Source organism: Parambassis ranga, chromosome 17 (assembly GCF_900634625.1).
Source record: "Parambassis ranga chromosome 17, fParRan2.1, whole genome shotgun sequence".
NCBI classification, from domain to species: Eukaryota; Metazoa; Chordata; class Actinopteri; family Ambassidae; genus Parambassis; species Parambassis ranga.
In genome coordinates, this window is record NC_041037.1 from 1,725,200 (window position 1) to 1,753,057 (window position 27,858).

At 41.7% G+C, this 27,858-nt stretch overlaps 1 protein-coding gene across 1 annotated transcript in view; it reads left to right on the forward strand.

The window, feature by feature from the left end:
- The first annotated feature begins 2,580 nt into the window (after positions 1 to 2,580).
- The window catches only part of atp1a2a (ATPase Na+/K+ transporting subunit alpha 2a), a 37,229-nt gene continuing 11,951 nt past the window's right edge, over positions 2,581 to 27,858 (forward strand). Inside the window, exons 1-14 of the mRNA XM_028426991.1 lie at positions 2,581 to 2,592; positions 3,551 to 3,625; positions 6,236 to 6,295; positions 7,094 to 7,297; positions 11,192 to 11,305; positions 11,755 to 11,889; positions 13,017 to 13,134; positions 14,071 to 14,339; positions 15,357 to 15,555; positions 16,461 to 16,570; positions 20,022 to 20,156; positions 21,740 to 21,819; positions 23,084 to 23,193; positions 25,625 to 25,800. Coding sequence (XP_028282792.1) covers positions 2,581 to 2,592; positions 3,551 to 3,625; positions 6,236 to 6,295; positions 7,094 to 7,297; positions 11,192 to 11,305; positions 11,755 to 11,889; positions 13,017 to 13,134; positions 14,071 to 14,339; positions 15,357 to 15,555; positions 16,461 to 16,570; positions 20,022 to 20,156; positions 21,740 to 21,819; positions 23,084 to 23,193; positions 25,625 to 25,800 — 1,797 coding nt within the window. The remainder of the gene's footprint in view (positions 2,593 to 3,550; positions 3,626 to 6,235; positions 6,296 to 7,093; positions 7,298 to 11,191; positions 11,306 to 11,754; positions 11,890 to 13,016; positions 13,135 to 14,070; positions 14,340 to 15,356; positions 15,556 to 16,460; positions 16,571 to 20,021; positions 20,157 to 21,739; positions 21,820 to 23,083; positions 23,194 to 25,624; positions 25,801 to 27,858) is intronic.

Here is a 27,858-nt window from a genome sequence, read left to right on the forward strand (position 1 = left end):
AAAAAAAAAGACGTAAATAAAAGCCCCAAGCGCAGCTGTTGTCAACAGAGGACAAAGTAAACCCAGTTAAACATGTCTGCGATTTCTTTCTTTCTTTCAAGTCCAAGTCTTCAGCATTGTGTAAATCTGACACAAATCTGCCAAGACCTACTTTTCAAAATAAGGAAGTGCTTCCAAAATGATATTGTGACGACTTCAATGATTTGAATATGCTGATTCCTGTGAACAGCACCAACCTTATAGTTATCTGAAGGTTTTCGAATACACAATACGAGCTAAAAATGTTCTGTATCTACGTATGCAATGCTGTTTTACACTGTGAGTATAGCAGTAGTAGCAGTGTGTATATAGACGTGTGTGGGTTAATCCAGATTTTAGCCCCAGATTAGTAAAACCAGCCTATTTATATAGGACCTGGAGCAAATGTTTGTCTGAACAGTTACACAATTTGAGAGTCACAATAGCTGATTACTCACCTGACTATTTACTGATAATAGTCCACTTCTAGCATGGCAGAACCACTCGCCAGCTGTCTTCTTGGCTCACACAGTTGTATGGTGTGACTTCCTTATGGGATGGTGTCAAATAACATAAAGTCTAGTGAGCATTTGTTTGACAAATATAAAATGACTAAACTGAACAAATATTCAGTAATCCTCATTCATACAATTTCCATCCAACATTCATATAGACAATTTCCATATGTATATATGTTGTATATTATTATTAATAATTCCAATGAAGTATACTCACAGTTAATCACAGATAAACACCATGTTGTATTGTTGTTTCTCTGCTTATTAAATGTTTGCTGTTAGCTACATGCTAGTGAAAGTATTGAAAGTATTTGTGATTATCTTAATTTAGGCGCTCCTCTGTGAACATTGTAGGTCCGTAAAGACCCTTTTAAATACGACCAGGGTGCTCGTTCAGATTAAAAAAATAAGTCAATAAATAAATAAAAATTAAAAATGTGCAAATACGGAGCTAAGGAGGTCGTTAGCTTAGCTTAACCTAGATAGAATAGGCTACCGGAAGCACCGGTGACTACGCTACGTTAATTAGCCATAGCGCCTGTTCGTTTTTCACACTATTCAGTGTATAACACGCTTTAGAAGTACTATCAGATTTATATATTCTATTCTAAGAAACAGTTTTGACTCCTTCCCTAACTGTATAATATTATGCTAGGCTATGCTAACTTTCTCCAATGAATCTGAACAGACGTGAGAGGCTAACTGTCCAACCATTCGGTGTCTAAGATTCTCCGGAGGAGAAAGGTAATTATTTTGCAATATAACTAATTAAATCTTTTAATATGTGTTTTAACAGTGACACAAGTACAGTGAAGTAAAATCTGCAAACTGTTTTAGTGATGAATTTTAACACATTGCTTTCATTAGCTTAAGCTAGCTATAGCTTAGCTACCTTCGTAGCTGAACGGCGCGTTCATGAAAAATTGGAAACTACAACACCGGTCAACTTCCAGCTGTAGCTGTCAGTAGCATTTTGTCTATTTGTGTCTCTGTAAACCAGTCACACACACACACACACACACAGTCATCACAACAACTCAACAACATTAAGGTTTATTGTATTAGAATGCTGTCACATTGTTTGTTATGTAAATGCAGCAAAGATACAGACATCAAATTATCTTTTTCCTTTGATCAGCTGTGTTTTCTCTTTCTTAAGTTGCCCTTTAGAGAATTCAAAGAACTCCTCTCATGAATTTCCCCAAATAATTTACATGTTTGATCACTTCTGTCTTACCCCAAAATCTAAATCTTACTAAAGTCATATGTTAAATGTATAATATAAACAAGCTTCTACATATAAAAACAGAGAGGAGCATACTACAGGCAAAGTACTATAGAATTAGAAGCCCAAGTGTGAAAGTAATTGGCAACATGTGAGGAGACATTTGGTACTTATTTGACACGGGATCATTTGCTGCATCTGTTGTGTGGGAGCAGTGGTTATGACCTGCCTTATGTTCCCAATATGACAAACTTCACGCTAATCTCAGTGTTGTGTTGGCTGAGAGACACTTTGAAGTCAGGAGACAGAAAAAAGGTTTCAGCAGTTATGCAACAGTTTATCAGTATTTGTGTAAAGAATAGGCACGAGGAGACAGTAGACAGAGTCCAAACAACATTATAAATCTTCAGGATAAGCTCCTCATTATCATGTTTGTTTATGTACTGTATCCAATATAGAGAGCAAGGTTTAATTTGTAGTGTTGACAGGAGTGATTGATGGGCTTGTGTTCTTCAGGGGGCTGTGTGTGTGTGTGTATTATGTTAGGGGGTGGAGGACAGATTAAACAGATGCAGGTACAGAAACCCTGGGGTAGGAGTGGATGGTGGTGGGAAAGGAGAAGGAGGTGGTGGGGGCGGTGGTGTGGCTCAGGTTACCCTCACAGGAGGGAGGAAGGGAATAGGGTGTTTGTTGCGGGGGTGCCAGGCCCAAAAAAAGCCACCAGTGTCTTCCACACGTGGGGGCGGGAGGTCTCAGCTGTGGCGTGGCCCCTGAGTGCTGTCCTTCACATTATAACTTGCCGACGTCTGGACGTCCAGCATGGGGAGAGGGGTGAGTTTACTTTACTTTATTATGAAAAGAAAACACTCAGACATCGTTTATTTTAAAAATGCGAGCTTTATTAGCCTGAAACCTTTTTTTTTTTGACCTGAACACACGGACATTACATAACTTCAGGGTTCTTACTGTAACTGCATGTATAGTAGGAGCATTTGGTGTAGGTATGCATGTAGAACTACAGTGTTTTTTTTCCTCAGGGTGTGATATCTGTGTGTCAGGATGCAGACATCTCAAGATGACTGCTATCCTCCTCAATGACTTTTGTTACCATCCTGCTGTTTATTTGGGAAATTATGTAATTTAGTTCAGATTCTCTCCATCAGGGCCATTCCATTTAGCTTTATGGGAGGACAGGCTGGTAATCTTCCTCACACACAGTGGGGGGAATTGCTATGCCAGACACATTTCAGAGCACTCCACCGGCTCTGTGCTCCCTCTTTGGTTCTTTTTGATTACTTTTTCACTGTGTCACTTGCTCACGCTCTCCTCTCATTCTCTCGGTGTATCCTCGCTGCCCTCGCCGGGCCGCCCCACCCCCCACTCCCCCTCCAACTTCGCTGACATGCACACGTGCTGCTAAGAGTAGAGTGACAGCGACAGATGATTTCCATGATACACTGTTTTTCCAACTGTCCATGACACACACACACACTCTCACACTCACTCACTCACTCTCGCTCACAAATGAGGAACTCGCGCTATGAGAAAAAAATATTTCCTCCTCCATATTCAGTGGCTTGCCAACAGTGCCAGGAGATTGAAATGAACCAGCATACACAAAGTCCATTGTGCTCACACTGATACTTGTAATATGCAGCTATGAATTTAAATTACTAAACACAATGCCACTATCAAACATGTGACTTTCCCCACTTATTGTAGGTTTAGGGTGCTCGCCTGATGTGTAGTAATCTCTCTCTCTCTCTCTTTTTCCCCCCTTCTGTCTCAGTACGGTGCAGAAAATGGAGGGAAGAGGAGGAAGAAGGACAGGGATTTGGATGAGCTGAAGAAGGAGGTGGCCTTGGTAAGAAAAACAAGCTGTCACTGCTCCCATCCCACAATCATTCTACACAGTGATTGATTCCATTGCTGCTACTCCCAGATGATCCCAAACAGCCTCACGCCGAAGACACCGTGTTATTTAACAAGGCTATAAATGAAAACAGTGGCCCGTAAACAAAATGGCAATCTAACCCGTTTAGTGTAGTCAGTTTTTCGACCATTTCTAAGCCAGCCTGTCTCCTCCTATCTGTTCAGCCACCCTCTGGCTGCTCTTCTTTGTACTCGGAGAGACACTGAATAATTTGTGGGCCACCAGCAGTGTAGCGCACAGTTTTTTTGGCTTGTGCAGAGCTGTAGTTCTTTGAGGTGCTGTCAGAGCTCAGCCAAGCGATGTCCATGAAAACTGGGCTAAGTTTCGCTGCTCGCACTTTAACTGATAAAGTAGCTCTCGTCACTTTATCAAGTTGGGCTGTGACTGATTAAAGGGAGAGGAATCCCTTTGATTCTGTCAACACTTAAGAGAAGTTTTGTGATTAAGTGTTTCAGTTTTCTTTCATCTGCCTCTTGTAGTCCTTCACTTAGTGATACAGGACAGTTTCCCCTCCGAGAAATCCTTTTAAACTATCACCAGACAATGGCTGATCAATACAGAGGGGGTAGAGGGGCATGTAAATAAAACCTAACTGCTTGACCGGGGCATGTTGCTGATTGTGGCCAAATTACTTGCTGACATCTGGGGCTGCTGTTCGTGAGGAAACTGATGGGTTTCTCCTTGTTATTGCTGAATTGAATGAAGACGCCGTCCTGACAGCTGATGGCTTAAATTCTTGTTGCTATAGCGCCAAACTCCTTCTTACCTACAGTGGAAATCTCGACATTCGGCCCAGTTATGCACAGAAAAAGTCAAAAATGTTCCCCCCAAAAAACACAACATACAGTATACATCATCTCAGGGCGCTTCTCTCCAGTTTGCAGCAGCAAGACAACAGTTTTTATTGGATCAATTTTTCACTACTGAGGAAAACTCATCTCTAGTTCAGCGCTATGAATTGCAGTGGCAGTGGACATTACTCTCTTTTCTCCTCTTTGATCTGTCCCAAAGAATGACTCATACTCTGTATAAATCCGATGGATCTGTGTATAAAGTACTTTCAGGCTGATACTTCAGAGCTTTCATGATCTACTTGACTTTTACCCTGGTCACTTATTACTGCCATAGAGCTTACATTAAATATACTGCTGTAGAATTCCTAATTCAGAATATCTGGGGCACTTGGGAAAAAAATGTAAATAAAACCAAAATGCAGTGAAAATCACATATTTAATTAAAAACAGTACCAAGGCAGCAGAGCAGGGTCTGCAGCTGAGAAGTTCAATATCTTGAAATTGATAACAGCAACACACTTCAGACATTTAAAGAGGGGAAATACAAATAATATCTCTTAACTATTGTCACAGGTCTGTAACATGACAGACAGACAGAGGGGGTTCACCACTGTTCACCAGTGCGTGACTGGGCAAACAGTTCAACAGTTTAAGATGAAGTTTCACAACATGGTGTATCGTATATAATTCAAAAGTTAAGCGAATCTTAGAAATCTTTTGAACACCAGGGACACGAGGCTGAAAGCCAATACTGAATGGCTGTGATCTTCAGGCCCTCAGACGGCGCTGCATTAAAAAACAGACGCCACTCTGTTGAAGTGTGTGACCTCAGGAACATTTCTGAGTACAATTGCCACTGAACACATTTCATTGCTGAAGTTCAAACTCTACTATACAAAAAAAAAGCTTTTAATATAAGAGTTTAATAAGATCCAGAGACACCGCCAACTTCTCTGTACCTGAGCCGGAGTGTAAAGCTGGTCTGACCGATCAAAATGTGGAGTTATTATTGATAACATGGACACTGCGTCCCCTGGAATAGAAGAGGACTGGGACCATCCGGCTTGTTATTGTCACAGAGTTCAATAGGTAGTATCTGTGAGGAGACTGATCAGGCAAGGATACCTGTAAGTCTGTGAAAGGTGCCATTACTGCTGAATGTCAAAGAGTTTATATCGAGCTAACTGGACTCAAGGACCTCTGTGGGTGGACTCTGTGTTTTTATGTGCTCAGGACCTCTGTGGGTGGACTCTACTGAGACTCAGACCCCTCTTGTTGGTTTCACCCCCATTCAAACCCTAACAATGGGCCGTTAACCAGTCCTTCACGGGGCCCCGGCACAGTTTCTGGCTGTTACCCACCCACAGAGGTCCTCACCAGAACAGCAGCAGAACTGAAGAAGCCACCCGAGGCAGTGGTGAAACTTCTTGCGTCCAGTTGCCTCGATTTAAACTCTTGGACATGACTATGACCTGGATGAATGAGAGCATCTATAGACATATTACTGCTGTATACAGGTTTTAGAACAACATGCTGCCATCCAGATGACGTCCTTTTCAGGGAAAGCTTTGCCACTTATTACACTGACGTCCTGTAAGGACGGGATAATATTTCACTTTCTCAGTAACAGTAACAGTGTGTTCCTAAAATAAGAGGTGATGCAACATTTTACACACCTTCCCAACTGTTTTAGAACTGGGTTCGTATTTCTCTTTGAAATGACAAAATAACATGTTTATCTCCACAGGATGACCACAAAATAAGTCTGGATGAATTGGGAAAGCGCTATGGATTGGACTTTGAACGGGTATTTTCACATTACGCATGTACACTCGCACCCAAACACACAACAAAGAGTTGCTTTAATATCCCGTATAGAGATGTAATCTGTACTCGCCTGTGCTGGAACGAGACATCCAAGCCGAGACCGAGCATTACTTTGGTCAACTTAGACCCACTGCAGCTTCCTCGGTTCACCTTGGGTCTTCTTCATCTTTAATCCCTTACTCACAAACACACACAGACATGCTGACTTTGATGCAAAAAAGACTCTTCCACCCACATACACTGGCAGATACACACACATCATGAAAGTCTTTTTGCTTGTAACCACATTTGCTGCTTGCCTTAAATTTGACATTGCAGGATTACAGGTGAAGTGAAGCAGATTTTATCCTTTTAATATTATTAGCATAGAAAAATAGAGGCTGGAGAGGAGCTGTAAAAACATCCAGTCTCTGCTAAAGCTCGAGAGAAAGTCAATTTGTGTGGTTATCCAATCTGATGAAATGACAGTAGTCTGTTTCATGGAGTTCTTTCTGTAAATTAGACTAGGACACTACTAGGCATAAAACCAGGGAAAATGTTCAATAAAGTTAAATCCAACAGTTTTACAGCTGAGCACCTTCGATGAGAAGAGTCACCCAGTTTATTATACGTGTGGTGTTAAATAGGCCAGGCAGGAATACTTGATGTTCTGCAACTGTAGCAGTAAAATTGCTTTTTAAGCCATGTTGAAAATTGGGCCGTTGTGTTGTAATAAGATTCCCTGCGCAGGCAGAAAGATATTCATTCCTAAAAAATTGCTCTCCCCCCACCCCCCCAGGGCCAGACCAATGCCAGAGCTACGGAGATTCTGGCCAGGGACGGTCCGAACGCCCTGACTCCTCCCCCCACCACCCCGGAGTGGGTCAAGTTCTGCCGTCAGCTGTTCGGTGGCTTCTCCATCCTGCTCTGGATCGGTGCCATCCTCTGCTTCCTGGCCTACAGCATCCAGGTGGCCATGGAGGACGAGCCGGTCAATGACAACGTGAGAAACTGCATGTAAAACATGCATGCACATGTAGAAGCACTCTCCTCACATATTAATCACACACAGACACACACGCTCGTGGGGAGAGCAGAGACAGGCAGGCAGAATCAGACACTTCCTCTCTATGTGTCTTATACTGTACACCTGTCAACATGCGTCTTTACATGCACAGACACATGATAAGAAACACAGTCAGCCAGTATTCACACATTCTCACTGCCAACTAGAGACATGTTGGTTGTGCAACAACCTGCCAGGTGAGGTCGACAAAGCAAGAAGGTGTACAGGAGTCTTTTACTGCTGGTTTGTTTTCTGTGTTTGGGTTCAAAACATTATAACGATAGCACACATCTCCCATCAACAAATATCTCCTCCATTTATTCAGTTATGGAAGCAACAAGCCCAGCCCCTGTATGACATGTGATTTTAACTAGAAAAGGCAAAAGCAGGGTTTTGGATTTAGAGATGCTCCGAGGCTTCTATCAGGTTGGAATTTAAACTGAAATTATTGTCATTGTTCAACAAAATTCTGTTTGGTGTTCACTTCTCTGTTGTAAAGCTCTTCCTTCCTCAGTCTTTTTATTGAGTCAGACCAGACGGGCTCCTGCTGTGACTGGTTGATGTTTATCTTCGTTCACAGGCATTGTCATGTAGAGTAAAGTGCAGACACTACTACACTTTGCCAAAGAATATATTTAATTTGTTCTGCAGAGTGTTTTCAAAGACACACAGAATCTCTTTAAACAGAATCAGAATCAGCTTTATTGGCCATGTATGCAGCACATAGAACAAGTTTGCTTTGGCAGTTGTTGACAGTCTGTTACTGGACTTTTAACAAAGGTACAATGAAGGTTTACAAGAACATACTGTTTGGGTAGGAGCTGTAAGTACTGTATTATAATGATAGTTACAGGTCAGGTAATACATTAGTAGTGCATGAAATGTACTCAGTAAAGAAGAAGCTGTTGCGGGGCCGGTTAGTCTGAATGTGGTTCGAAATCTCCTGCCTGAGGGCAGCAGTTCCAGCGGTCCATGTCCGGAGTGAGTGGGGGTCCCTGATGATGCTGCCTCTTCTGGGTTCTGGAGGTGTACAATTCTTGGAGAGACATATGATCCGCCCCGCTGTTCTTAAAGTCCACTGAAGTGTGGTCTGGTCATGCTTGGTGGCAGCTCCATACCACACTGGGATGGATGTGCACAGTAGGGACTCAATAAGTGCAGTGTAGACCTGGATCAGCGGTTCTTGTGGCAGACCGGTGCCTTCTCAGCTGACTGGGCCTTCTTGAGGATGGAGGTGATGTTTGCCTCCCACTTCAGGTCCTGAGAGATGATGGCTCCCAGGAATCTGAAGGTCTCCACAGCTGCAAACTGTAGGAGCTTCACTTCTGGGTCCAGCAAGGTGCAGTAATTTGTGTACAGGGAGAGGAGTAGTGGAGAGGGCACGTCCCTGTCCTTGAGGCAGATGTGACCTATCAGTCAGGAAGCTGTTAATCCACTGGCATTTGGCAGGAGATGCACTGAGCTGGGGCCGCTCGGTGCACAGGAGGTCAGGGATGATTGTGTTTGTGAACATGGAGCTGAAGTCCACAAACAAGATCCTGCGTAGATCACCCAGTGATCTACTGGATGTAATCAAGTCCAGTGCTGACTGACTGCATCATCCACAGATGGACAGGTAAACCTGTTGATAGAGGGTCCAGCAGGTGTGCTGTGACCTTCTTCAAGTGGGCCAGCACATGCGTTCAGACCTATTTTCAAATCTGGCTAGCACACACTTGTGTCCGCACTCAATCCGGCTTCATCCAGCGTGTTTGCTGTCCTCCAAACCACTAGGTGGCGCCTCGTAATATACAGAGTCCGGTAGGACCGCGTGTGCGCATGCGTCGTGCTTTTTTTTTTCCCGTGTCGTGCCCCGTGAACCGGAAGTAGCATGTCGCTAGCCGGATTCACTAGCCACATTTGCGTTCACACCTGAGCCACATTTGAGCCAATCCGGCTAGATCCACCCACGAGTGGTGGATCTAGCCGGATTAAAATCAAACTGGATACTGCCGGATTCGAGGTGTTCACACTCAGAAAAAACACATCTGGATAGGCCCGAATCCCGCTTTAGCCAGATTTTTTCCCCCAGTGTGAACGGGGTATTAGTCCTGTGATGCTGGGTTTCTTGGGGTGAGGCGTTGTCCTCAAGTAACCAGGGACCAAATATGTTACAGCACTTACATTTGGTGAATTTTCTTACTTTTCTTTTCATTTTAGAGATATTTTATGACCTTTATTTGACAGGTATGGTGTCTTGAATCCTTAATCTACTTTCTGAAACTCCTGGCCAAGATGGCAGCACAACAGACACACACATACCGACAGTATTCATGAAAGGAAAAGAAAGTTTAAGTAAACTTACAAATAATTTTTAAACACAAAAGTGTGTAGAATCACAAGCACACACTGTCACAGAATCCCTTCCTCCCCTCAGAGAGCGTGACGTAAAAACAAACCGCTGACACGGCTGGCAGCCGTCCTGGCATTAGCATGGATAAATACTCAGACCAACCACTGAGCAAACAGAGCCACCCATACCGCACACGAGCGCTCTGACTCATTATGCAATCATCAGCACGCTTCAAACTTCAGTCAGCGCTTAAGCCTCTGCTTAATATACAGTAACATACAGTAGAGAGACACGCACACACGTGATAACTCTAATCTCCTCACGATTTAATCTCTGCATTCAGCGCTGAGTACGTACAGCTGGATGCTCTGCTGAGCTACTTCAAAGCCCAGACTGCCTGCAGCTTTGGCACTTTGCAAAAATTTACAAGCACTTATTTAAGATGAAAATCCACCCTAACAGTACTGCAGACATGGCTGTTGACAGTTGAAAACTTAATTTCATTATTGTGATGTATTTGTTGAGATTATAGTCGGTTTGAGGGAACCGCGTGAGCATCCTCAGGCGTCTTCAGGGTGCTGCTGAAATCGTGTCATTTATTGCACAATTTTATTTGCAGTCACGAAAATGAGGCATTTATTCTCCGTTTTTTTTTAATAATCATCTGCTTGGACAGATGTTGCTCCTGTAATTCTGTACAGCTGGTAAATACTAACAAGTGTCTCCCGAGAGAGAACCGGCAAAAAAGAGCAAAAACCAGGTGGAGTCACATCTTGGAGCTGCAAGCAAAGCCTATAAAACACTGACAAGCCATTTTTGTTGGGATATAGATGTATTTCATGACTCAGAAGGTTTTTGCACAGCTACAGTACAAAAGTCATTCAAATGTAAAAGAGCAAAACATTCCGTTGTTGTTGCTGTCAAATAGAAACAGCATCCTCCATGAAAGAAATTCCGAATTTTTATTTTCCTCAAGTCCGGGACACACGAGAACACCAGCTGGCAGATGCTTTCATGCAAAGTGCCTGGCTGTCTTGTTTGCAAAGAGAGAGAGAGAGAGAGAGAGAGAGGGCTGTAACAGCCTTTTCACTGCAGGACAGAAAGTCGACACCAAAAATAAAATAAATATAACCAGAATAAATGTTTCGCATATATAAATCCCAGGCTTGAGTTCAGAAAGCATCTCTTGGTGGCCTTCCTGATCAGATTCTCAGTTCTCAGTTTTCTGGGTTTGGGAGACAGATGCTCACTTGGACTAAAATCGACTGAACCATCCAAGATGACAAGAATAGTACAGGAGAATTTAGCTCTGTGACTCCCTCTAAGACTGAAAGCTTCCCCAGGTTTCCTGCTCTTAACTCTTTCCTTGCACTGTGCGTTTAAGGTTTTACCGTTTCAAAGCCAGTTGAAGTTGTTAAATCCCCATTTTCTACACTTTAAACATGCCTTACATGGAGCAGCTAAGTCGATAACGGCGCTGTCTGCCCCTGTTGTTTCAGCTCTACCTGGGTGTGGTGCTGGCAGCTGTGGTGATCATCACCGGTTGTTTCTCCTACTTCCAAGAAGCCAAGAGCTCTCGAATCATGGACTCCTTCAAGAAAATGGTGCCACAGGTAAGTTGATGCATGTGGTGTTAGTCTCAGAGCTTTCTGAATCAATAAGCCATCCCTCAAGTAGGGCTTACACACTCACTTGAGTGGAAACCTAATAAGCTTGCACAAAGGAAGAATAAATGTTTGAGCCAACTTTGGATTGTGAGTGTGTTTGCATAAAAACTCCCTGTGTGTTTTCCACCTCTGGCACTTCGATTGCCTAATTCTTTAATCTATTTAGGTTCTCCCCTCTTGTGCCTGTTTTCCCTACCTGTCGCTCTATCTCTGCCTTTCACACACCTCTCTACCCCCCTGGCTCCTCTTTTTTTTTTTTTTTTTTAAATATCTCTCTCCTCTTCTCATCTGACTAAATCCTCTCTCTGTTCCCAAACTGTCTGTCTCTCTCTCCCTCTCTTCCTCACACTCCCTCTCCCTTCTCATGCCTCTCTCCCCTTTTTTGTCCATGCCAGCAAGCGTTGGTGATCCGGGAGGGGGAGAAGATGCATATCAATGCAGAGCTTGTGGTGCAGGGAGATCTGGTAGAGATCAAAGGAGGAGACCGCATCCCAGCTGACCTTCGAGTGATCTCCTCCAGCGGATGCAAGGTAAGGGGAGGGATGCCGGGCCCAGCCCTGGGGAGCCTGGATGAGCCAGTTGGATTACAGTAGACAGCTGACTTTTACTTTTCCTTCTTTCCTTCTCTCCTTCCTTCCTTCCTTCCTTTCCTTTTGCATGTTAGCATATGAAGATTAGTGGGTAAACAAATGAGATGTTCATAAACCAAATGATTAATTGCAAATTTCCCCTGATGAAAAATTAAATAATCTCCAAAGTCTCATTGTTAGCTGTCAGTCCTCAACTTGAGGTAAGAAATTAAACACTATAGTTTGAAACTTGAGGCTGTGGTTTGTGCTACAAGGTGAGAAAGTAATAGTTTTTATGAATGTTTCATTTTTGGGGTGCAGTCTCATTATGTCGGGGCTTCCTTCAGCACTAAGAGTGGGAGTTGTACCCTTCAGGAGTTTTTCCAAGGTTTTTTGTGGAAGTGCCACTCACACACAGTCCTGTTGAGGAGTCTCACTCCCAGTTATGTCATGTTTAAATCATCTACTTGTTTTTGGCGGTTTTTTTTGTTATGTAATGACTTTCTTAGTTTTCGTCAAAACTTTGTCAGTTTCCTTCTGCCAACAAGACACATTTTCTCCCCCCTACAGAGTCATTGTTTGTATAGCATATCCCAAAATGCCTCATGGCTGCATAATCCCAGAAATACTTTCTACAGTTTTGTGCTGGTTTGCCTTCAAGCCACCACACATTTCCATTCATTTTTGAGTCTGCTTTCAGTTTGGAGTTGAATGAAAAACTTTCTCCTCGAACTGATGTGCAAAGGAAGGACTTTGTGTTATGCGAGTTTAATCTTTAGTTCTCTTTTTCTGTGCACACACTTTCTGTAAATTGTCACATTTCTAGCTTTACCAGCCCTCATTTTCCAGTTGATCCTGCTGTGGGTCCTGGTGCAGTTTGATAGGACAGTGGTGGTTAGTGGTACACAAGCATTTTCACACATCACATGAAGACAAATCTCTTTGACCAGGAACCAGAAATGACCTGACAGGAGTGTTATATCCCAGAACTTGTTGCTATAATAAGTGCTGCTTCTTTCATTTCCACTCTGTCTCCTCTTTGCTCTCTAACACTGCTCTCCTCTTCCTCTTTCTCTCTCACTGTGAAGGTGGACAACTCCTCTCTGACTGGAGAATCGGAGCCTCAGACCCGCTCCCCGGAGTGCACACACGACAATCCTCTGGAGACCCGCAACATCTGTTTCTTTTCCACCAACTGTGTCGAGGGTCAGTAGGCCACATCTGGCCAGAGATTGTCTCTTATCGGTACTAAATGTCTTTTTTTTTTTAAGCCATCTGGAGGTCAGCGTCGTTTTGCTTTACCACTGTGAATGTGAGATTAATCAGACCTTCAGTGCTTCATCCTATAACACAGTCAGTGTAAATGTTGTCAATGCACAGGCATTATTGATACGTGCTTTCATTTTAAATTGAAACACTGGTAGTATAGTGATGCTGCACTCAAATGAATTAAAATCATTTTGTCCTGTACGTTTATTAAAATGCAACCAGCGTCATATTTTGAAGGTTGCCGTGCATAGAAGAGTTATTGATGTGTCCATATTCTGCCGCATGATTACAGTACGTTCACTTCAGTTGCTGTTGGGAATTTTTAGAACAGATTCAGTTACATCTTTGTCATCAGCCCATTGTTATAAGGCTGATATAATTTGAAATCTATTCTCTCTGTTGAGTATTTAGGCCTCAGTGTGGAGCTGTTATTAAGGGTTATTCAGGTTTTGAACACACTAACATGTAATATAAATCCTTGTATAAGTGTACATGGCAGTTTTTAGTCCAATAACTCTCTTGAATACTGCAGATGATCCAGTTTCTGTTGGCAGTAATAAAGTATAGTCACTATAGAGATGCTTATTATTACTTAGGTGGTTCAGATCCGTCCCTCTCAGCCTGCCATCTGCCCTGTCCGCCTGGCCATCAATCACAGGCCAACACCTGTAATTGACCTCCCATCTATCACTACTCTAAATCCAGCCATCATCTCCCCATCATGCCTCTTTCCTGTTAAATACAGAATACAGTGCTCACTTTCTGCACTATGCTCCACGCTGTTACCAGGCAGGCCATTTGACCCTTGTGAAATCAAAATGCACCTTTATACTTTAAAGATATACCCATGCAGTGTATCGTCCCTCCCTGCAGGTACAGCTCGCGGCATCGTGATTGCTACCGGGGACCGGACGGTGATGGGCCGCATCGCCACTCTGGCGTCTGAGCTTGAGGTCCGGCAAACACCCATCAGCATTGAGATTGAGCATTTTATCCACCTTATCACGGGCGTGGCCGTTTTCTTGGGCGTGTCCTTCTTCGTCTTGTCACTCATCCTGGGCTACACCTGGCTGGAGGCCGTCATCTTCCTCATCGGCATCATTGTGGCCAACGTGCCTGAGGGCCTGCTGGCTACCGTCACCGTGAGTTTGTTAAAGGAGCCACACTCAATAGAGAAACACTGCATGACTACCTGGGACAGTTTGCTCTGTGCTTGCTTTGTGTCAGCTGCGGTTGAGCGATCAGGTACAAAGACTTCAAAACCAAAAGGCAGAGTCAGGTGTTAATTCTCCATTGGCTTTTCATCTCGAGCCACGGCTTTCACATTATGCTCGGCCATTTGATCCATTGTTGACATAAATATATTGATTAGTGCAGCTTTAAGCGTGCCAGATCCAGAGCCCTGGTATTGTGCCTGCTGGCTGACTGTCATGGCTTACTGGCACATCCACATGGAACTGAGCCATCATCAATGTTATTAGTTACACCTGTGCTTTTTCTAAAACTCATTTAGCTTCAGTGAGAAGCGAGGTGAGGTGTACGTAGCTCTAATGATGCAACGGAACAGAGCAAAGTGATTTATTACCGAGTGTTGAAGTTGTTCAAATGTTGAAGTGTAGCCGTTTCTGCAACAATACACCAAGTGCGGGTCGGGGTGGTTGCCAGCTGGCATTTGAAATGCCATCAGTCGACATTTCACTGGTCACAGAAAATGAATTAACTTCCAGTGACTGGTTTCTTTAGTTGCTTTCACTTTAAATATATACAGTGAGTTGTGTGGTGTAATGTGTGTGAGTGTTTGTTGCTGTCTGTGAAGTCAGCTTGAATTAATGTGTGTTGATGCGTCTCCCACAACATATGGAATATGTCTATTCATCGTATTTTTATGTCTCTGTTCACCTGCTGTTAACCAGCCAACCAAATACACACACACACACACACACACACACACACACACTCTCACAAGGCACCTGGTCCACGCATGGTTTCACATGCAGACACTTGAACGCACCGCTGCGTACACATGCTTTCTCCCATCGTCGACTAACAATCATCTGTCCTTGCTTCTCTCCGTCCTATCTCTTCTTCCTCCCTCTTCCTCTCACTCCCTCCCTCTTCCTCTCCCTCCTCACCCCCCTCACCTCCCACTGTCCTTTTAGGTGTGTCTGACTCTTACTGCCAAGCGAATGGCCAAGAAGAACTGTCTGGTGAAGAACCTGGAGGCCGTAGAGACTCTCGGCTCCACCTCCACCATCTGTTCAGACAAGACGGGCACGCTGACCCAGAACCGCATGACCGTGGCCCACATGTGGTTCGACAACCAGATCCACGAGGCGGACACCACCGAGGGCCAAACTGGTAAGAAGGAAATGAAAAGAAAGTGAGGAGGAGGAGGAGGAGGAAGCAAAAGAAAAAGGAGGAGAGAGTGAGAGAGATAAGAGTGTGGAAACGCAAAGGGGCGGAGGGAGTGTAACCACCTGCTGAAATTCATCTGTCCAACGTTCACACCGCCAACCAATGTGGCTTGTCACTCTACTGCTTGGATTAATTGAGCAGTGGTGAGCAGTGGGCGGCACAACCCCCAGCGACAAACAGGATTTTTTTTTTCCCCAGAATTGCAGCAAAACTGCTGCTGCAGAACCAATCAGATTCATGTTTCCCACCAGTTGGTGAAAAAAAACAGCCAAATTTCAAGAAAAGCAGGTGTTCCATGCATACTAATTAATACTGAGTCAGTTGTAGCCAGCGGTGGCTGCACAACTGAAACTGAAGCACAGAGGCTATTTTTTGCAGTGTGTTGCAGGTTTTTTGGCCTTTTGCACTTCACTGTTTCCAGCTCAACATCCACAGTTTTCTGTGTGTAGTATGACACTATCATATTCTGTTTCCACAATAACAGTGACAGAGGCCATTCTAGAGGGTGTAGGGAAATATGAAAAATGAATGCAGGTGCCAGCAGCAGAGTTAAAGGTCATTTCAGTTTGATTCGGTGGGAGGGATAAGAATTTTATACAAGTGATTTCCAGGCAACTTTTATTTTTTTAAAGCAATCTGGTAAAATATGAATGCCCCCCCCCCCCCCCCCCCCCCCATGGGGAATTAAAAAAAGTGATTGCTCAACTTAACTAACCCTGATTTTGTTATTTAGCAATAATGTCCAGTGCTACTCTGTGAACTTAGAGTTAAGTCAGTATCATTAATACTGCATGAGATCCACTTCTTTAAAAAAAAGTCTAACACTGCTCCTTCTGCTCTCCTCTCAGGTTCGGGTTTTGACAGGAGCTCCAATACTTGGGCTGCTCTGTCTCGCGTGGCCGGCCTGTGCAACAGAGCTGTTTTCAAAGCCGATCAGGAGCACCTTCCCATCCCGATGGTACTAACCTCCTCCGCTACAGCTGCATCTCTCTAAAACTTTTGCATTGATGCTTCAGTCTCATGAATGATCCTCCACAGCAGCGCAGTAAAAAATACATTTAGTCTAATCCAAGGACGTTAACAGCAGGCTGTTTGTGGACCCAGATCAAATAATACATGCACATTATTCATAAGACATGATTTCGCCTACATGGTTTGCCAGTAGGGTGAAGTTAACAACATCAGCTGTCACTCAAGTATAAAAAGCAAGTGTGCAGGTCCCTCACTTACAGTAAAGCAGCGATACATAAAAATAAAAATAGGCTAATAAAAAAAAGAGCAGCCAAAATGTTTTTATTTTTATCATGACAAAGCTGAACATTCAACTAGCCATACAGTGATGTTGTTAATATTATTATGTCTGATAGACTTCATTGTGCAGACGACAGTATGAAACTATTATAATAACATGAGCCAGTTAAATTATGGAAAAATGCAAAGACCTAGAAGCAGTTTGACTTGTTAGAGCTGCTGACAGACACTGACATGTTCTGTTGTGTTTCCGCTGCTAAATTCTTTCATTCTTTATCTGTGCTGTTCCTTATTAGCAACTTAAAACTAACAGGAACAAGTGTGTGAATGGAGGTGGAAATTCACAGGGACTAGTCTTGTTGTTTGTTATATAATATATATAATTATAAACATATAGAAAACTTTCTCAGTTCCATTTGAATGGGATTATAAAAATACACATATGGTGTTTGTCAGTTTCAAAGATTATTTTGTGAGTGAAGAAATTCACTGTTGAGCTCACTCTCACACAGCCGCAGCTTTCAACGTGACAAGACATGATTTTCACCTTTTTTAATGGTTTTTCTGGAGTTGGAGGTGAAATGTGTGGAGGTGACAGCCATGGTGGTGTTGGTGCCGTACAGCGTGCCAACACCAGTGATGAAGAATCTTACCTTCATGACATGCTGCTTTCTTAATTTGCACAATAATCTTTGAAATAATGTAATCTGTTTCTTTCATGGATTCATTCAAAGAAGTTTAAACACTTATTTATCTCCTACAAGTAAAGATCATATCACAAAGCAACAGTGGTGGAGGAAGCACTGAAGCTTGGTACTTAAGTAAAAGTACAATTACCCAGCAAAATATATACTCAAGTAAAAGTAGAAGTGCTACATCAACAATCCTACTTAAGTAAAAGTCTTAAGTACTTTTAAATGTACTTAAAGTATTCAAAGTAAAAGTGCTCATGCACCACATATATATGATTGATTTCCATTGCAAAGGATCTGAACAGGTTAAAATAATCAAAGTAAAATGGAGCATGTGTAGTTAATGTCCATGTTCAGTCCAGAAGCAGCTGTGGACAGGTCTGTGTGTCATGAGGCAGGCTGTGGGCATCAAGTGAACAGAGAGGCTGCTGATAACAAACAGGCATTCAGCATGTTTACTGTGTCAGTGTTCCTGCTGTAGATTCATGTGATGATTCATGTTCATCAGACATTCATGGATGGACCTGTGTTAGCAGACAGCAGCTAACTAGTTAGCTCACTGAGCCAGAGCACCGGCATCATGACTGAGGCTCATTATAGAAACACAACTGGCAGCGTGACACCAGCTCCATGCAGAGTCTGACCTCACATCAGTCCACACTGTGTTCATCACATGGAACAAGGAACTACAGACACTGGAGACATGTAGTGGAGGAGAAAGTATAAAGTATGCACTATTATTTCTACTTAAGTATAGTAGAAATACATAAAAATGTACTTAAGTACAGTAACGAAGTACAAATACTTAGTTACTTTCCACCACTGCAAAGCAACAAAACAGTAAAAGACCTTAATTTAAATTCTTTCCACAATAAAATAAACATGTAGGCGGCGTCTTAATGTGTACAGTAAAGAAACGTTGCCTGAGGAATTCATTGAACCAGTGTGATGGTTCAATAATGAATGAAAATGAATGCAGTGAGGTAAAAAGGACAGTATTCCCTGCAGAAGGGATAAAACATATAAAACATAACATGGATTTGCTGAAGCAATGTTTGGAACTGAGCAGTACTCCAGCAGATGTAGTTTTTATTCTCTTCTGTGGTGAGCTCATCTTACATGGCAGCCACAGGGGGGAAACACACACACACACACCAAAATAATTTGTCAGTACTGCTTGACACAAGTGCACTGCACACACACTGGCTCACATGCTTAGCCTCCTTCTCTGATAATCCCATGCACCCCTAGAAATAACCCCCCTGCACTGAAACACAAACATGCCCTGCAGGTTGGGTAAGTCAATAATATCCAAGTGCTGTACCCTCCTCCCACCTGTGCTACATTGACCTGAAGACATTCTCAGCGTGGCTCTCAGTGGCAGGGATTACGGCTTCTTGACTCCGAGGGGAGCAGACCCCGGCGCTGCAGCCTGTCTCTGCCCCTGGAGGTGCCCGGGCTTCCTCCTCCTCCTCATCCTCCCTGCATTAAGCAGCAGACGTGTCTCCCGACAGCACTCTAACGCAGCAGCAGTCAAGGCTCCTTTACCATTACAGGAGCGAGTCCCCATCTGCACTCGGAAAAACAGAGAAATGGAATTTTCTTGATCTATTTATTCATTCATGAAAAGGCACAAACAAGGACAAATCTTGTGGAGCGTGTGTCCTTGTTTTCCCGTGGTTGTTCATGAATGAATAAACAGAAACAAAGAGAAATTCCTTGTCTTGGTTTGACTCCCACCGGAGTATCGGGCGTCGGGTCAGCCGGCAGAGCATCGATTTTAATAAATTGGCTGAGAGAGTGGGTCGACTCGTCGGTATCATTATGGAATTTTTATGAAGGTGGATTTTAAAAAAGAGAATAATGTTTAAGTTAATATTTAAAATATGTCTGACTGCAACATCTGCACATATTTAGCCGCAATACATGTTTTTATTTTATTGTTTGTTGGTTCAGATATTTCAAACTGCACATTCAACAGGGATCAATTTTCACCTCTTAACCCGAGTCTGTTTAAAAAAAAATACCATACGGAAAAAAATTATGAATTTCCTTCAGGCATTAATTTATTTGTTTGCAGCCACTTGCTATTGATTATTGCCAAAAGGCAATGGTCTCATGCATCCCTCTAACTTTAACTCTAACAACATTTATTTATACATCCTGTATTCTCTTCATTTCCATCCATCCATGGCCAGCGTCCAGTTTCTTTATTGTCCCATAACTTTAAGAACAGCAGTGATGATGCAGATGCTTCTCCTCCACCTGCATAATGTATGGGAGCCATAATGGAAGTAAAGGCAGAACTCTCAGGTGTCACAGGCACTGTTTTAATCAATTAAACAACACATTATCCCAAGCTCCCTCCACTGCAGTGTGATAAACGCAGAGACAGACAAACACTCCTTAATATGCATTATATGTGAGTGACTGTGCTAATGTGTTCTTGTGCGTGTTTCCCCCTAGAGAGAGACTGCGGGGGACGCATCAGAGTCAGCTCTGTTGAAATGCATCGAGGTGTGCTGTGGGAGTGTTTGTGACATGAGAGCCAGAAACCCCAAAGTGGCAGAGATCCCCTTTAACTCCACCAACAAGTACCAGGTATGGCTGCAGGGGCTGAGGTCACGTCACAGCTTTGTGCAGTGAAATCCAGAGCCTGTTTTTTTTAGTGTGCGTGTGTGATGAGTGTGTGTTTTTGTTTTCCAGTCCGGTTGTTGTTGTTGTTTTTTCAATTAATTTTTTTGGCAAAATGTGAAATGACGACAAGCCCGAGGTGACGCTCATTTCTCATTTTTCACTTCCAAACCCCAAAACGTTGAAAGATATGTGTTAGCAAACATAATATATAATATATATATATTGTAATAATTATATATATTATTTATATATATATATATATATATGTATATATATATATATATATATATTATTTCCATTTATTTAAAATGGAATTTATGATAGTTTAATAATAATAGTTTTATTTTAAAGTATTTTTTTATTTCCTCGCTGCTCTGAGAACATTTTTTTTTTTTACCACCCCTGCATATTCATTTTTTTAACCTTTTCCGTTTCCATGATTGCTCTTTTACAGCGACTCCCTACTTTACATTCATGCTGTTGCACATGTTGGTACTTGGAAGCGTCCCAGCTCGCCACAAACCCAGCATTGTTGGTTGCAGAAATATATATTTAAAAAAAGCTGCTGCAGCATTAAAGCTCTGCACAATGTGTTTTATTTATGTCGGAGAGATACATCTGTATTGTGAACTGGTTGGCTTTGGCTGCTCTGTCGCTGCCTTTCAGTGCATTGTTTGAAGCAGTCGCAGTAAAAAAAGAATTAAGACTTCCTGTTTACATAACAGAACTGTTGCTGGTGAAACAAGGTTTGGTAGGATAATATGAACAAATCTATCAACATGTTACCTATACAGTGTTAGAGGTTCCACAGTGAGTTCTTATGAGATTAACCAGGAAACAGAAACATAATAACACCATTATTTTCCTGATAAAACAGGATGATAAACAAACATCACATCCCGTGCTGTAACTCTTGTCTTCTGCAGCTCTAAATGTCTCATATAAGAATATTAATAAGTAATAATAATAAAGTCGTCACTGAAAAGCTTCAGCACTTTGCTCAAGGGCGCTGCGTCACTTCCCACACCCAGCCTGTTGGGAGATTTGCACCATAGTATGTATAACACAGCAGAGATGTTGAAGCAAACAAAGGAGTTCCTGCATGTGTTAGTGCACCTGTTCCCGGACTTAAAATAGGAAGCTATGTGTAGAAGGGAGGGGAAAGCAATTTTGCTCTGGTTTTCTGAGATTAGATATGCTGTGACTCAGGTACAAATTACCTGGGGGAGTGTGTGTGTGTGTGTGTGTGTGTGCTTCTATGGTGGAGGGGAGAAGCTAGTGTAAGGTGTAACAGCACAGGAATAGATGTGAATGAATGCTCCTTCAACTGAGGGATGACTTTCAGCTCACACTCAGTCAAGTCAGCTGCGATAAGACTTTTATTTTTGAACCACCTGGAAAAAATATGACAGCAACTTCCCACAATGATGGCTGGCACAAACGTGAGCCTTTAAACTATATTTTATGACCATCGAGAAACAACCGGCCATGTTGTTTCAAAACAAATCCTCATGATGTTGACTTTGCCCCTCCTCCTTTCCTTCAAGCTCTCGGTCCACGAAGCGGATGACAATCCCTCTGGTCATATTCTGGTCATGAAGGGAGCGCCAGAGAGAATCCTGGACAGGTTAGTTAATCAATAATCAATCGATTATGTGTCCTTTGACCTTTTGAGCTGTTTTTGTCTTTTTCAAAGCTGTGAAAAGACGATAAAAAACTCGCTTCATACTCTTTGTTTCCAAACGCAGTTTAATTTGACTCTACTACCACGTCTGACTGTTATTGGTGGTGTAAATTCGTGTAGTCTTTAAGCACAGTGTTCCTTATTTTATGCAACTTTTGCCTTTTGAGAGGTTTTCTTGCACAATGCCTTTAACAGTGGTTTCCAACCTTTTTTTGGGGCTTTTTACAAAAAGCAGTCAGGAGCCTGGGGCACATTTCAGATTTGTATGAGCTGTTAAAAGCTCCACCAAGTAGGATTTCTTTCTTTCCACTGAGTCTTTCACAGGGTCTCATTTTAATAAATGTTGAAATGATTCAATATTTCAGCCAGAATCTGTCTTTTTTTAATAAATAAAGGTAAGATGAATGCAGGATTGAAGTGCTTTTATATTGTTTTTACTTAATCTGAAGTGTCTGATCTGTGATCTGAAACCTCTGGCTGTTTTTTTTAATTAGTGAGAGTACAAAAACCAAATAAAAACAAAAAATAAATGTTTTTTTGTTGCACTTAAGTTAGCATAAGGACTGTGAAGTGGCCAATTACAATCTTTCCCTGACCTCAGCCGAGTGCTGTCAGCAGAACTAGTAAAAAAATGTTGTTCTTACTGAATATTGCATGTTTCCTTTTTTATGGGAAATAATATTAGCAGTTCATTGTGTGTCAAACATAAAATATAAATGTTTCTAAAGAAAAACATGGTTTCTAAAGAGGCTTTTTTTAGTGTAACACATAAACACATGGCTGGATTTACTGAAAATAAGAAGAAATCTAAAGTATCACAAATCATAACTTATCAATGATTTTATTCTCTGACAGGTGACTTCATTTACTGCAGTAGGTTTTTAAATTACTTACTGCTGTCAGATGAATGCAGTAAACAGTAATGTTTTTTTTTCTGTGACACAAAGGTAGCATGAAATGAACACACTCCAGTAAAGGAGTCTTATACCAGGTGTTCCACAGTTTTTCATCTTTTGCTTGATTAAGTGCTGATTCCTGATTAGCGGCTCCTCCAGTGTGCCCTCAGAAACACTCAGTTAACACTCAGTTAAAACTGGCAGTGAGTTTTCAAAGGTGTATTTCTGTTGTGCTCTTGTGTAATCTGATTACTACGCATATGTACAGTATATATATATATATACAGTAAGTTTGTTAAATATTTTTACAGATGCAGCACCATTATGATCAATGGCCAGGAGCTGCCACTCGATGAAATGTGGAGGGAGGCCTTCCAGAATGCCTACCTGGAGCTGGGTGGACTGGGAGAGAGAGTGCTCGGTATGTAACAATGTAACAGATTCTCATTGGGTGGAGGAAGGGTTAAAGTTCATTCTTTTCTGACATTCTACCAATAGATGTCCTCCTATGGTTAGTCCCACCCAAAGCCCTCGTTATTCTGATTCTGATAGTGTTATACCAAAGGGCTCTGGTCCTACTGTAACACATAGAGCCATGTGATTGGCTGTGCCTTTCCCTGCTGTGTGTAGTTACGTGGGTTGGCAGCACCGAAACACATGCAAGACAGTTGTTGGACTCTGGTCCCCACCAGTGGTGGAATGTAACTAAGTATTTGTACTTTGTTACTGTACTTAAGTAAATTTTTATGTATTTCTACTTTACTTAAGTAGAAATAATAGTGCATACTTTATACTTTCTCCTCCACTACATGTCTCCAGTGTCTGTAGTTCCTTGTTCCATGTGATGAACATAGTGCTGGACTGATGTGAGGTCAGACTCTGCATGGAGCTGGTGTCACGCTGCCAGCTGTGTTTCTATAATGAGCCTCAGTCATGATGCCGGTGCTCTGGCTCAGTGAGCTAACTAGTTAGCTGCTGTCTGCTAACACAGGTCCATCCATGAATGTCTGATGAACATGAATCATAACATGAATCTACAGCAGGAACACTGACACAGTAAACATGCTGAATGCCTGTTTGTTATCAGCAGCCTCTCTGTTCACTTGATGCCCACAGCCTGCCTCATGACACACAGACCTGTCCACAGCTGCTTCTGGACTGAGCATGGACATTAACTACACATGCTCCATTTTACTTTGATTATTTTAACCTGTTCAGATCCTTTGCAATGGAAATCAATCATATATATGTGGTGCATGAGTACTTTTACTTTTAATACTTTAAGTACATTTAAAAGTACTTAAGACTTTTACTTAAGTAGGATTGTTGATGTAGCACTTCCACTTTTACTTAAGTATATATTTTGCTGGGTATTGGTACTTTTACTTAAGTACCAAGCTGCAGTACTTCCTCCACCACTGGTCCCCACCAATGTCAAAATCAAATCTACGCCCTTGCCAGATGGATGGATAGATAATCTGAAAGCTCCATCCATCCGTGTGAAAAGTTTCTTGTTATAACAAGAAGTTTTGTTTATGTAATAACAAGATTTTTACATTATTATAATGTATGAACTCATAATGTTATTACAATAAGCTTTTCTCATTATAACAATATACCATTTATCACATTATAATCTGAAATGTTTTTTTTTGTTATAACATAATTTATTATGACAACAAAACATTACCCCTCACCCCCCAAGATGACCTTATCAATATCACTACTTATCTCAGTACAATGTTAAATGTTCTATATTATGAATGCTGATGCAGATCTAATGCCCTGCAGCGTTAAGCTCCACCTTTATAACTAACACATATGAGAGGCTGTATGACACAGTGTAGGTCACATACTACATCTTGTCTGAGAATATGTGGAGGAGAAAACCTCATTCTGCAGGAGACACTGAGGCAAAACTCATGTTATGATATGATGAATATTAAAAGTGTTGCTTTTCCGGTGGGTTTTCTATAAGGAATCATTACCTGGCTCTGGACTGGCAATTAAATTCAGCTCAGATTCTGCACATAATTTAATGAAATATCATCTTTTCTTGTAAAATGCCAACAACACATTTGGGTAAAAAAAAAAAAAAAATCATTAGCAGAAGTTGATATTTGCACTTCTGCGTCCCGTCTCTGTAAATGTCATCATTTTGACAACATTTTGAGGGAAAAACGTACCTGGCATCTCTTAAAAAGTGCCATAGGTAATAATTATGAGCTATCATCATTTCCTTGGAGTAGGTGTCACAACAGTGGAATGTGGAATAGTGTAATTTTTGGAATGAGACCGCTCAAATCATGTAAATTATTAAGTCTGGCTTTAGCCTTAGGTGATGGTGGTAATGGGCTGAGTTTTGCACGACAAAAAAAAAAAAACAATCCACTTTTAGACTGAATGTGGGTTTTTATCAGAAGCGTTTTATTTTGCTTTGCTCTGTAGGGATTGGAGAGACACATATCTGAGGGGATGTGGATCATGAATTAATAAAAAGTGGCTGTTCCGATTTGTGTGTCAGACCTGTAACCTCCGAATATACATCTAAAATTAAAAATGATTTGTATGCATACTGTGAAAGGCGAAGGATCGCTGCAGCCAGCGGACCATGTGTTTTCTGAACGGGTCTTTGAAAGCCTTCATACATTTTTAATATTTACATTTCTTTGTAGTGTGTCTTACTGTAAATAGAAGAATTTCTCTTCTTTTTAAAGTTCTGTAGAAATTGTCAGTTGATATCAGAGGACGAAAACGTCAAGACTGTTCTTACCCCCGCTAGAAGCTGCACTTTGAGAAGTCATTTGAGTCAGTTATGAACCATCACCTCACTGATCCCTCTGCTCCTGCAGGCTTCTGCCACTCGAATATGTCTTCATCCCAGTTCCCTCGAGGATTCGCCTTCGACTGCGACGACCAAAACTTCCCCATAGAGCAGCTCTGCTTCCTGGGTCTCATCTCCATGATTGATCCGCCGCGTGCAGCTGTGCCTGACGCGGTTGGTAAATGCCGCTCTGCTGGTATCAAGGTAATTGGTTCCACACATTCAACCTTCATTGGAGGTCCTGAAAATCCTTTTCCTGAGGCCACATTTATCGGGTTTTTTTTGTCTTTTTAAATTAGTCCAAATGACAAGTGATAATGTGGGTATGGAATTTAATAGGAATGATCTGAGATGCTGAGCTTTGCCCACTGCCTGATATGATTACATTATTCCTTCTAAAGCTCAGAAATTAAGTTTGTGTGATGACACTGTCCGTTTGTTTATTTCCAATCACTCGATGCTACAAGAGTAACGTAACCTAACAAAGTACAAACAAAAGGTTCAAAACAAACACAAATCAAAACAACCCAGAGTGGATCAGAGTGGAGGGGAAAACAAAGGAAGCAAGAGACACACAAAGAAATTCAATTCTCACATTGAAGCAGGATTTTCAGTAAGTCAACAAACCAAACTAAACCATGAATAAACCAACACCAGCAAAACAACTTCAAAAACAACAGACAACAACACCAGGTTAGAGGTCACGACTGTAACACAACAGCCTGAGTGTTGGTGCTGAGGGACAATTGAGTGACAGCTTCAGAAATGAATCATAGTGTGCAGATAGGAAATCGATCTGGTTGCATAAGTCAAAAAAATGACTAAAAATAGCAAAAAAATAAAGGATTTTAAAAAAGTAGATTTACTACAAAATGTGATTATATGTTAATCAAACACACACGGAGCACAGGTTGTGTGTTTGAAGCGTAATAAGCCGCAGGAAGGTTCAACAACTTCCAACAGGGATAAAAACGGATAATGAGCAGGATGAGGGGGAACCACTAAATATGGTGTAATTTCAGGTACAGTAGTTATCATTCTTACCTTGATAATAGATTTTTGAACGACACACTGTAATTGGCTTAAGAAAAGGGACCAGAGGCGGAAGTGAGTGCAGATGTTAGGAGCTGCTTTTAAAGTGAGGAAATTGGAGCTGATGCTAAAAATGGGGACGTCATAACGTTTTCTGCAGGAGGAACTTTCTGTGTTTCTTTCATTTCTTTTTCTACACTAACAGATTGTCTGTTTACATTAAATTACAGTGTGGAGTATGGCATGATGATGAGTATTTATTCTGTCCATTAAATAACCTTGGACCTCCATGTTTTGTATAATGTTGATCCTGTGACCTTTGGTGCACATGGGAAATTATACACTACAATGCAATTTACTGGTGATGTGTGCAGCTTGGAATATTTAGAATAAATATCAGCTGAACACAAACATCAGTTCTAATATAAATCCACAGTAAGGTTTGACTGAAGTGACTGACACATAAAAAAAAGTTAATTTTATCACCGAAACATGCGTCAACATGCTTTATAGTTATATACAATAGACAGAAAGGGAATCATGCTGTGTTCATGAGACGAATAAATAAAATGAATAAAAGATATTCTGGTCCTCACTGCTCAGAAAATAGAAGCTGGGCTAAAAATGTGAGATGCTTTGTTATTTAAGGGCTTTTCCTTGACTGACAGTTGTACCCAAACTGTGACTTTCACTCTGGAGTCCAGGGTTCAGCACACCCTAACTCCATACTGGTTAAGGTTAGGCATAAAAACAGTAAGACATTAGTTAAAAAGCAAGAAAATGGCTCCCATCGGCTGCACCTCATCTAAAACATCAACGTCCAAAAATGTTAAGTCTGGAGGGGGCTACAGGTTAGAGGACCCAAACACAGATGGCCCTAAACTCAGTGAACAAAGGTGAGTTTCATTCATAAAAATCCACAGACCAAAAAATTCAAACCAACAAGAGGCCCACGAAATAAAGTAACTAAGTACAAGTACAAGAGACTAAGGATTACCAAGGATTACAGGAACATAACACAGACAAACTGACGGAGCGTGCGCTCATACAAGAGGAAGTAAAAAACAAACAGACACACACAATGAAACATGATTTTTGATGAACGAACTACATGAAGAACAAACCCAACCAGGGAAAACTGAACATTAGCCCTAAGAAAGGAAGGGAGACTGTGACGACCTGTGAGTCAAGGTCTGACTGGTGAAAGAACATAAGTATCTGGTGTGTTTT